The sequence below is a fragment of the Tigriopus californicus genome, chromosome 1 (assembly GCF_007210705.1).
Source record: "Tigriopus californicus strain San Diego chromosome 1, Tcal_SD_v2.1, whole genome shotgun sequence".
Taxonomy (NCBI): Eukaryota; Metazoa; Arthropoda; class Copepoda; order Harpacticoida; family Harpacticidae; genus Tigriopus; species Tigriopus californicus.
The window spans coordinates 9888172-9900145 of record NC_081440.1 but is presented as its reverse complement, the minus strand read 5'-3'; the positions used below and the strand labels follow the sequence as shown (position 1 = coordinate 9900145).

At 41.0% G+C, this 11974-nt stretch overlaps 2 protein-coding genes across 2 annotated transcripts in view; one reads left to right on the top strand and one right to left on the bottom strand.

The window, feature by feature from the left end:
* The first annotated feature begins 353 nt into the window (after positions 1-353).
* On the top strand, positions 354-3216 carry LOC131881539 (protein FAM8A1-like). The gene is made up of 8 exons (XM_059228426.1): positions 354-591; positions 863-931; positions 1030-1249; positions 1318-1481; positions 1548-1612; positions 1682-1753; positions 2156-2241; positions 3056-3216. Exons 1-8 carry the CDS (start codon positions 489-491, stop codon positions 3144-3146), a joined length of 870 nt encoding a protein of 289 aa, XP_059084409.1. The 5' UTR covers positions 354-488; the 3' UTR covers positions 3147-3216.
* LOC131881530 (uncharacterized) overlaps positions 3217-11974 on the bottom strand; it is a gene marked incomplete at its 5' end in the record, with an annotated part of 29468 nt that continues 20710 nt past the window's right edge. Inside the window, 7 exon segments of the mRNA XM_059228419.1 lie at positions 3217-3660; positions 3993-4177; positions 4589-4710; positions 5525-5677; positions 6516-6572; positions 6942-6968; positions 10066-10152. Of these exon segments, the coding sequence (XP_059084402.1) occupies positions 3612-3660; positions 3993-4177; positions 4589-4710; positions 5525-5677; positions 6516-6572; positions 6942-6968; positions 10066-10152 (680 nt within the window). The 3' untranslated portion in view covers positions 3217-3611.

Here is an 11974-nt window from a genome sequence, read left to right as displayed (position 1 = left end):
AGAAATATCTCACTAAGGTAGACCCCCCTACAAGAAAGTTGTTTGATTCGGTCGAAAAATGGCATTGCGTCGAGGTTTGAGAACAACCTTAAACTCGCGATGTAAGCAATGGTCACTAATCGCTAGATGGTTGTTCCGATCAAATAACTTGCCTTCCCATAGGTTGATCGACATTCAGATAGAAGTAGAGCTGTTCACGGGCTGCCATCCTCTGGCATCCCAGAATGCCCAACATAGTTTGTTTAGTGCACCTAGTTTTGACGCGCTGGAGTTCATATTTCATATTGCCTTCACATTTTGAAGTCCATCCGACACCCTGGATCAGCTTTGGGATTGTTCTCTTTTATTCAGTTCACTATTGATAATAGATAAACCTGTCCTCTGGGTCATCACTCTGTTGTTATAACATTTTCTCCTCATGATGGCAGCTAAATAGTAGAGTGCAATAGACAGAGACACCAGAGAGACGAGAGCGGACTAATTTGAGCATGGCTGCCGTGGAGAGCAATGACATGATGTCTGCCGCGGAATACTCGGCCTCCGTGGAACAATGGTTGCATCAAGCCTATCACTGGCAAATCTTCGCCTTGGGTAACACTTACTACAAATAGATGGATTTAGGGCCTAGGCCTCGCTCGAATCTCCTTGGGGGGGGGGGGGTTCGCCGTAGCCAGAGCTATCACTATTTTCGGCTCAAACTGTTCAATGTTGGTCATTAATTGCACCCATCATCTGTCCAAGCAGATTCCTAATCGAGCCGTGAAAATCCCATGAAAAAGTCGAGCGAGGCTTAGAATAATAGCCTGCCTGGCCTTCAACTCATTATTCAGCTTTGACCTTTGGTTTGTCCGTCTCATCTTAGGGTTTCCTAGTTACTTGGCCTATCAAGCTTCCGTTCAGGCTCAGCAAAACCTCGGTGCCCTCTCCGGACGTGCGTAAATATACTCTGACTTTCACCCGCAATCCATTTGATTGGGATTGATGTCTGACCAATAAGCATTGGAATGGGTCATTGGGTTCTTTTTGTAGGTGTGCCGTCTCACCCTGGTGGTCTCCATTCCGTGGGCGGAGTGGCGGCGGGGGGTCCCCGCCTTCACAGAGGTAGCCCACCCGTGTTTCAAGTGTTCACCATCCCGCCCATTTGGAAGCGCTTTGTGGCCGAGCTCATTGATTTTCTGACGCTGTTTGTGTTGAAATTGTTTATCACCTATATTGCCATTGACAGTTTGGAGCTTTTTGACGTCGAGAGGTTGGTATTCATCGATACAACACTATGCTGAATTCATAGCGAACTTATTGGTCCGGACTCTTTGACAGTTTTTTCCGTAAGCACGATCGGAGTTTGTATTTGTTGGCAGCGGGCAAAGAAATCGACGTGGAGGATGCCTTTGAATTAACATCCGATATCGTGCTTCTCGAGATCATTCACCGCTTCGTGGTGTGCATATTTGAGATCTTGTGCACCTTTAAAGGCCCAGCTGGTTAGTCATGGGTTCATGGCGTTCAAGTGGCTCGTACACAGTTTGAATTAACATTTTTTGTTGCAGCCATTCCTGGAGGAGCTACGCCCGGTAAACTTTTAATGGGACTGCGCATTTATAAATGTGATAATGTAAGTTATCATTTGTGGGTTTTTTTTGTCTGGGTTTGTGTAGTATTATTTTGAAAATGAATATTCTAGATTGTCATGACCGATGTCCCTGGACGAGTCCAAATATCACCGGCTTCAAATCTTGGACTATTTTGGGCTTCGGTAAGATACCTTGTTTTCGACGTTATGTGTAAGGGCGGCTATACACAACGATGGAAAACCAGGATCGAATCCAGTTTGGGGATTGAAGTGGGACTAGTGCTGGGGTGAGTCCAGCAGAGAACTCGAGTCTTTCATTGCACTCAAGTCGAACCAAAAGACTCACATTGCGAAATTTAAACCAAAGAATGACATTTTTTTTTTCTCAAATCCGAACTTCAGTCTTTAAGAAAAACTGTGACTCGAGTCTGGACTCGCCCCACAACTAGCCCGACTTCCATCCTCAAACCGGATTCAATCTTGATTTTTCATCCTAGTGTAAAGCCGCCCATACTTATTTTTACGGGCTTTTGAAGTTGACACGATTCAAGTTATGTTCTCATCTTCGACAATGCTCCCCCCTAGGTTCGATCTGTTTTAAAAAATACGGCAGTGGCATTGCTTTTCCCCGTGTGTATCACTTTCTTATTCATGCCTGGATATCGGACACTGTGAGTATATTGGCTTTGAAAATAGATCAGTTCAGTCAGTTGACAAAAAGGCCTGTTTAAGAGATAACTTCATAGACTAACAAGATAGGCAATGCAAGTGGACCATGTCATCAAGGAGGTAGTAGAACATTAAAAAAAGTCCAAAAGTTTTGACATCTATCTGCTCTCAGAGAAATCCGCTTTAAGGAAAAATTGTTCTGCATTTCAAACAAGAAATTGCAATATGCAAAACTGAAGAACAAACACCAAGAGGAACAACCTCGATCTTGGTTGAAGAGCTTCTTTTAAAAAAAAAGGGATACAAATGTTCAATTGAAGTCCATTGGCTCTCTTACCCAAAGCCTTGTGCTTTTTTGAAGTTCCAAATCATGCGGGGGACGATTCCTGCCATTTCCTCCAAAACCGAATAAGAGACTCGTGGTGCACTCGGACTCGAATCCGGGATCGCCCCAGCACTATTCGTCACCAACAAGACCAACGAATCTTGGTACCCTAATTTAAAAAGTGCCTCGGTATGCATAGTATCTACATTTTCTTAGACGAAATTCAACCTAACCCCACCGTACAGTCTTAGGTTATATTTAGCTGTGATTGAGAGGGCAAAACTACATCAACAGCTCAAGAGGAACTGAATGAGTTTGGCGTTTTGGAAAGCTTTGAGAACAATTTGCTAATTTAAGGGTCATACGGGTTTGCCAAAAAAGGTCAAGGTAGCAGCCAGAGATGATTGTGTTTACCATATTTTGCTTTTTTGCATTCCGCTATTTCTCTCGCATAGCTTTATGGCGTTGTGATGTTGTCTCCTACTTTTCAGGTACGATGTGATGTCAAAATCTATAGTGGTGGAAGTGGACATTGAATCTTTGAGACGGCAAAGAAATCCCGAAGTCGCTCGCCATCAATAGACTTGGCCATTAAACCATACTCTATTTAACACCTTACCATAGATTCTAATCATTAAACAGATACACTATGGAGGGTGAAAACTTTTATTTGTCGATGTCATGGAGGGGTGAGTTTGGGCCTTAGCGACAAGGCGTTAAAATAGATGTTAATGGAGCCCGGAGTGCGCCCCAAGTTGAACGGGCAGAGGTCGGGTGAATAATGTGGTCATGGAGGGCGTGCCAACATCTGAGAATTTAGAATATAATACGGATGCACTTCAGGGGTTTTGATTTGGAGAGCTGAGCCTCAAACATCCGGGGCTTAGAATTAAGCTGAAATGGTCATGGCTTTTCAAGCGGCTTTTTTTTCGCACCAACCGTTGATCCTTCAGCGATTCTGCTATCTCGTCTTTGGGCAATTTGAAGGGTAAAAGAGATTCTTGGACACATCTATTTTGGCGTTGAAAGTGTGATGAGATTGCTTTCTCACACCAAAACTGAGCGACGACTGCCTTTCTCCTCCAATTTTTCATGCCTAAAATAGAAAAGAAAAAGGAAAATGAATGTGGGGCCAGAAAAAGTGCCAGCACTACTAACATTACAACTCACACCCTCCCCCTTCTACTGGCCTGTAATGTAAGTATATTGATTCAATTTCGCTCGCTTGGCAATTTGATCATCTGGCTAGCGGCTAGTTGGGTAAGTGAGTAAGTACATCATGACGAGATGAAGAAAATTTGCGCAAACATCTCTTTGAGTTGAACTTCAAAGGCTGATCAAGGAAAAGGCGTGTGAGCACTTACAGTGAGCCAGGGTTTTTATGACAACGAGTATTCTTACTTTTGCTTACGAGCTTCTTACACTTACCTAAATGGTTCAATATCTTCATCGGTAGCATTCATGGCTGAATAATCCACTGGGAACATGCATGTTGCTGTTCGAGGTGTGACGGTTCCAAAAATGAATTGACCTGGACCATTGGGTTGCTTCCCCAACAAAAAATTCAAGAATGACAACTTGAAGATATGATAAGTGAGACGGATATCTCCACCCTGCAATTCAGCATCGAGATGTTTTTAGGTTGATAGTTCTACGTAGAAAGGCTATAAATGCAAGGGACTTATATCTTCTTCAAAGTTGAGGTATTATTCCATAAAGCAAATTGAAGGGCTTCGATCCCATAGGGCGGGTCCAACCCTAAGTGTCATCTAACATATAACTAAAGCAATCGAATTTTGGATAAAGAAATGGGAATTTGCGATATGATTCTCTAATTTTCCCCAAAACCTGTCTTTGCACCTTAATATGTGATTTACATTTTTCAACTTCGCACATTATTGATAGTCAACTAGATAATTGCTGAAGACAGAAAAAGTTTCAGCACCGCCTATAAAGAGCTAACTACGTACGAATAATATCCTTTTTTAGTCTTTAATGTGGATGTTGTGGAGTTCAATAATTACCGATGTCAGGGCTGAAAATGCATTGTTTGTAATCTCTTCGAGGCGATGCTCTCCTAATTTACCCACGTCTAGAAAAGCGGTGTAGAAATACTTCAATTGGCTTTTGGTAATCACACCCGTTCCTAGAAGAAGAAAAAAGGAATGGATCAGTTTAAGTTGGAAATATATGCTAACCCTAGGTAAACCTCTACCATATTTCAATTTTTACTTTCCTCCAAATTCGTAAAACGTCTGTAAAAGTGCAGTTGTTGGTACAAAGACCGAAAAAAAAAAGCAGGCTATTGTCAAAAACTTTTTTTTGTACCAGTTGCATTGCTTCACTAATGAAGTAGATGTGATGGGTCCGAGTGAGAATCGTTGTTTCATGTGGAGTAATAAATTTCTATGAAAATTCATTGTAATGTTTTCAGAACACGTTATTTGCTAAAGAAAAAGTCGACAATTGACCGGGCAATTTCTTGTTTAACATGGGATGTTAAATTTGGAAAACGTGTGTATGTAAATGGCTCACGCAATGCATGGAATGGTTGTGATATTTCTCTACATAACATCCTTTCAGCTCAATTTTGCCAGTGGAAACAAGAATAGTAGCTGTTTTTTGCCAAGCGGCACCTCTAAAAGAACGAAATTGAAGCTATTTCTCTCCCTCCCCTTTGGGCTGAGAACATTCGAAAGTTTCTAATGAAGGCCTTACAAGACTAATTCAATCAATTCATCCAAAGGCTTTTCCATAGAAAATGGATCACTGCAGGGGGTACGACCCACAGAGTAGCTCGCTCTTAGCCGGTAGCTTTCCCAATTCAGTTTCAAAGCCTTGAAAGAAGTGGTATACTTGTATAAATAAATAGCCGTGCTCGAGCTCCTTATTACTCGCCACCACACCACGTCCACACTCATTACTTTCTCGGTTCACCTTTAACATATACACATACATACCTGATCTGTTTATAATATCGAAGAGTATTTTGGGATAGTACTGGACCCACATGGGGAAATCGTCCAGCTTTTTGGCGGTGCCCACCAGGGTGCCCCAAACGTCGATCCATTCGTCGATAGTCACGCACGTTTTCTGCTCCACTTCCGGCTCGTCTGAGTGGTCCCAAGAAGAAAAAAGCCAACCCAAATTGAAAGCAGCCAACCAACCAAGGAACGAACAAACGAGTGAACGAACAAACCAACCAAGGTAGGGAACGGAGGAACAGAAGCCACAAAGAGGAAGAAGGAAGCAAGAAAGGAAGGAACAACATGGAACGGAATTAGAGGGTGATACATGGTTCCACTAATCTAGCTAGGATCGCGAGATCAATCGATCTCGGCATGATATGTCGTGACTTTCATTACCCATGATGGATGTCTGACGCAACAGAATCTGTCAATACACGATCATCTGCATACTTGCATACTACTCCACCACTACCATCAATATTGGTCCTCCTATTTCAATGATATTGATAGCTTGTTAGCTCAGGGCTAATTTGGTGACAAATAGTTCAAAGTGGACGAATTTCCTTCCACCTTTAAGCTTTTCTTTCTAGCCTCTCTGAAGTATGTGTGGCTGAAGGAATCCCTGATGGGATTCATGGATTATTTACTTTTCAATTAAATATGTCATTCCAACTCCAAGTTAGTTTAGACTAAATGATCCAATATATGACATATCCCTGGACATGATAGTTTCAATCTAATTTGTATACGTCAAAACTGCTGGATTCACATCTATCCAGGATATGTGATAAAGAAAGATTCCAGGATTGGAGAACGAGTCGCCAACGAAAACATTTCACGCATGGAGGTACAGAGAACTTGGGCAATTTGATTGACACCTCGCTTAACCCAAAACGACCATTCAGGAACTTGTTGCCAGCTTTTTTCTTGGGGGAATATCCAGCTAGGTCAACATACGTAAAGGGAGTTCGCAGGAACTTACCATTGAGCACATCTGTGATTGTCACGTGGTCCATCCTGTCGTATAGCGAGTCCAGTTCTGTCAAGTAATTGGATCTGATTAGTTTCAGGTACTCAGTTGGGGCCTAGCTATGTTTCATACATGAAAAGTAACAATCAACAGATTGAGGGAATGATTGAATTTGAATTTGAAAAAATTCCGAATAGTTCCTTACTCGAGCAAAAATTCATGAGCCGGAATGAACAGACCAATTGAAGCCACGTTCTATTTTCTTTATTGTGCTCAAAACATCCGGGATTGGAAAGATTGCTTTCGAAGTGTCAAGCTATCATTCTGAAACGTTTTCTGGGGGCTGGTCTAGGCTGGGCAAGGCAGTTTTTACAAGGCCATGCACAAAACGAAAGGAATTTTAGACGGGGTGCAAAGCGCGATATCTTTTATACTCACTCTTGAACGGATCCCAATAATCAAATCCTAAAAGAAAGAAAGGCTTCCATTACAAATTCAGATCATCATCAGTTCATTTCACACACGACTACTCTGAAAGAAAGGATTGGACAAGTTCGATAACAAAACGGCAAGTAAATCCTTCAACAGTGTTTCAAGACTCTCTGCACTACTTGTTGTTGCTTTTTTGAGAAATTTTACAAATGAGAGTGATCAAGGAAAGCGAGTCATAAAAAGAGCGACTCAGTTCATTAATAAGGATACCGTATCGCTAATGCAGCCTCCCAAGCTACCACAATATCAAAATACTTATTCAACGAGGGAGGATCTAAGTCTATATTTGTGATGTCGGAATCAATGACGCACGTGCAGATGCCATATTCAATGGCACCATTGACGGGATTTCAATCAATGTTAACAGGATGAAAAGAAATTTAGGTCCACTTTTGCTGATTCTGCAAATGTTTCCTCTCACTCCAAGATTTGCTCAATCAAGTTAAAATCTAAAGTTTTCAAAAAGAGCCTTGTGTCATATCACAAACACTATAATCTAAGGGGAATAAATATTGGCAACCATCCAATGGTTTGGTCGCCCAAATGTGCAGTAATATCAGAATTCGGTCCTCGGCCAAGTTTGTTCTAAGGGGATTCACCGTTCTTGTTTTCTATATAGCCCTCCACTTTCGAATGGTCCGAGTGTGGACTCTGAGAGCTTCAACTACCTCCTTTAGTCACTTTTCGGGTTTCAGCATACCAATAGCCTTGGAGGTCTGACCCCAAGGCTGATCTGGATCTGACTTGACCTTTTTCGGACATCATCTTTTCCCTTCGTTTATCTTCAGATGGCCAAATTATAGGAGGGTTCCCAATCTCCTTTGTGCTGAAATCGGATCATCTATGATTTGACACGATTTTTTTTCAATAATCCCTTGGAATGAAAAAAATGCTTCAATATAAAATATAATCAAGCAAATCTGGGAGAGGGGAGAAATATTTTCAAATGGCATCAAAAATAGAATTCAATTTATTTCCACGCTGCATAGAGGTCGTACACAATGAGGTAAGGTGGACATCTCAACACATGCAAGACTACCCTACCATCGAGATTTTGGTACTTCATTCAAGGCAACAATAAATTCTTTTGAAACCCCCTCATATACTGCAGGTATACACGATTGTAGGTATATAGTATTCTGTACGCACCGCTTAGGTAAGAGGGTAGCGAGCCCACTCAATTACTAAACCTCGAGAGATAGAATCAGACTCAATTTCCTTTAAAGTTAATGGAAAAAAGGTCAGTGGCCAACCATGAGCGCCTTTTACCCCCCCCCTATGAAGACTTTCAAACGCCAAAACTATACTGCACATTCATACAAACGGTATTTGCCTGTTCGTAGAAAAGAAACAATTGAAAGGTGAAAGCGAAAAATGTCGCATAATTGTTTTTACTTTATGCAAGAACGACGTCAGCATTGGACAAAAAACGACACGGATAAAAATGGGTACCTTTTACCCCGATGTACCAAATACACTTTTTCTTCCCACAAATTGGGCTCTGTTTGACGTGGTAAGCGATGCTCAATTGCTCAATTAGGAGCTTAATCGAGGTTTTAAATTTTGTGCCTTCTTCGTATTTGGATTAAAAGGCTCTTCTTAGCTTTCACTTGACGCATACGTTCGATTCAGCTCAAAATTGGCGAATGCTTTGTGAGCCTTCAACAGAACAACTCGTGTAAGCGATTTGGTCAAAGTGATGGGGTCATTGGGACATCAGTTTCCTATTTCCACCCTTACTGTCTCTATCCTTACCTTATGATTGAATTAACACATGAAGAAGCATACAAATGAAGGAGAAGTGCGTAGTTTGAAACTAACGCTCGACATTCTAGTCAACTATTCAATTATTCATCGTGCCTAACATTGGGAGATTAAAACACTCAAAACTACAACATATAGAGATTTTTAAGGTTTTAACTTAAGGAAAACGATTTGCATCCTGAGATTGGCTCTGAAATCAAGCTGAAGTGCCGTCGTATATGCCGTCAGCTTTGCATATGAAGCCTAGGCATCCCACGAAGTTTTGGGGAAAACGTTGGCTTACACAAAGAAAGGAGGGAAATCTTGTTTCTCGAATTCACTTTCTATTAGAGAGCACGTGTCCAAATGTGAATTACACAAGTACATAACGCAAGTCAGGGCTTGAAGACAAGGTGACAGGATGATATACACGTGAAAAGTACACAATAAGTAAAAATGTAGGTCCTGCAACTGGGACAGGAATATGGAGAAGAATAACGATCTTCAAGACTGACAAAAAATCAGGCACATCAACTGAAATCACACGAAACATTGAAAACGCTGATCGCAAAAGGAACGAGGAAAGATAACGCGGATCAAGAAAGGAGTTCTCAATCAAAGAAGGACCCAAAGGCGAATCAGTGTCTTGATGACAAGACATTTTGATTTTGCCACTACTGAATTTCGCCCTTGGTTCAACTGGACGTGTCGCTGAATATTTACTCAAAAAAAACTATTCTAGTTTTCCTGACTGTTTGTTCATGTCAAATGGTTCAAACGAATTGAAAATGTTTAACAGGGAAAATCGAATTCTCGAATTGATTTACAAACCATTACAAGCATTGGTATTTCTCATGTGGTCAATTTTTACTCGAAAAGGTGGTTGGGCCCCACCGTTCCGAAGCCTTCTTTTCAGTCTGACATCGTCTGGAGTTCAGGGTGTTCCGAAAACTTGAAGGCTTTTCTCGTCTTGATTGAAATTCGTGCCTTTGCATCACACGCCATGTTGGGTATTACTAGTGGTAACATTTCCATGAATGGAATTCAAGCAACCACCCAGAAGAAAGTAGAAAATTACATCAACGTATAAAGTGTATCAGGCGAAATGTTCTCGTTTCATGAGAGGGGTTGGCCAAATGAAATTCCAGGCGGATCAAAGGGTCAAAACAGTAGTAGTCAGGTCCGTACTTGGGTACAGTGTATGTATGTAGGTATGTTGTAGAAGAATTAGGTTTGATGCTAAACCATCTTGAACTTCAAAGGAAATAAAGAAACCAAAAGAGAGGCAAGAAGAGCGTGGATGAAAATGGAAGAGGTCGCCACTTACTAAAGTCCTCTGGGGTACTCAAACCAATAGGAAAGCCTAATTTCCAGTGCTCAAAGAGTAGCTCTGGATTTCGCAAGTCTTCTTTACCTTTGGGGAGAAACCAAGTGGAGAAACAGATCAATTGAACTGTATCAAAATAGAGTGAAAAAGTGAACGTGAACGGTGCAATTCGAAGAAGCTGCCCAAGACGGAGGTACTCGTAGTTGCGAAATGCGAACCATTTGGGCAACAAGAATCTCTGAATAAACACCACAATATACGGTACATATGCAAGGATACCTTTAACACTTAAAGGTCTTTCTGACTTAAGTGTCGTACCTACTGTAGTTCGAAAGCGTGAACTGATCAGCCTGGATTTGTTCCGAGGTCGTTGAAAGCCGAGATATTGGTAATTGTTTATTGTTTATTGTGAAACAACTCAAGTGATAAGAAATGCTACAGAAAACCTGATTTTCGAAAAAGAAAATGCCCGCAGTTCTAGTAAGAAGGATTTCAAATGCAACGGATGGTCTATGAACTGTCAATCAGGCCAAGACAAGTTTAGCAAATTAAATAAAAGTTTGATGCGTTAAGGATCGTTTTTTTTTAATCTATGTAGCGCTGTATGCAAACGGAGGCCAGGGGGCTCAAAATGGTAAATATTTCTTAAGGTTCTAAGGTTCCTCCTCACACTAAAGTTTCGCAAATTTCAAGAACAATTGTTTTCTAATATGACGGTCCGAAAGAATAAAGCTTTATAGAGCGCTCAAAAGATAAACATCCTTGAACGCATACTATAACACAACCTCCTCCTTTTTGAATAATTTTTTTGATAGTCAAAAGTTTCCGGTTTTAGAGCTTTAAAACATCGATGTCATTGGGGTTATTGTATGGCTTTAAGTGTGATAAGGGTAATTTGTGAATTTAGTTCTAAAAGTAATGTTTAAACATGTCAGCAGTTGAAGTGTTCTTCCACGATAAAGGGGAACATGTTAGTTGCAAAGGCAATGATTAAGAACGTACGTACATAGAAGCACAACATTAAACTGATGGTAGTTAAGCTAAAACGGAAAAAAAGACTTTCCTAGATAAAAAAAGGATGTTTCATCGATAAGAACTGTATCCATGGGCAACATTAATAGTCTTGCAAGAGCAACCCTGTTGAATTGCTGGGAGAAAGGAACTGATTCATGAACTGAACCTCGCAGTTGTTGTTAGTGCTTCACGCTTGCATTATGAAATAAAGAATTTCGTTTGGTTTCGGGGACTGTCAGCCAAATAAAACGTACTTCCACATGTTATTGATTCTTGTAGGTAAGTAATGTCTGCTGTTTTCAGGTCTTTATTAACGCATGAGGAGAGTCTCCAAAATGTTCTACATGAAAAAGTTGGGAAAGTTAAAGTCTAAATTAACGGCCATTAGCGATCCTGCTCAAGTGGTCGAGTAATTTGAGTCCAATTGGATACGTTCCTCAGAACATGTGAAAGGCAATTGGATCAAGTTTACGATCATGCAAGGGCCTTTTTTGTTTCTAGTGGGGTGCTATTTTTGGATAACCGGGTCGAAAGCAGTGTGTGTGTGCGCATGGTGAAATTTGCAACTTCTACTCGTACTTTTACATAGGATGAGGCCATCACCACCATTTGAAACGGTTTTATTGATACGGTTATATAGATAGATACTAGACATGCGAACAATAGACAACGTTTCCTCCTTCGCAGAAAGCAAAGTTAAGTATCTGGGTCTCTATTTGGTTTCCAAAGCTCTTGGGAACTCTATCAGATGAAGTAGGATCGAGTGAAACGTCGAGATTCAGGGTTCAAAAATAGTGATAGGGTTGTCAGTTTTGATGGTAGAGCAAAATTAGAAGGAAGGTGGGCAAATGGATAGATGGATGGATGGTTGGTTGGTTGGATGGATGGATGGATG

Bases quoted from the DNA above. Each gene is read 5' to 3' on its own strand.
- LOC131881539 (XM_059228426.1), top strand. From the start codon at position 489: ATGGCTGCCGTGGAGAGCAATGACATGATGTCTGCCGCGGAATACTCG. The intron at 1,250-1,317 runs GTTGGTATTCAT...ACTCTTTGACAG, and splicing joins GAGCTTTTTGACGTCGAGAG to TTTTTTCCGTAAGCACGATC. The intron at 1,613-1,681 runs GTAAGTTATCAT...TGAATATTCTAG, and splicing joins GCATTTATAAATGTGATAAT to ATTGTCATGACCGATGTCCC.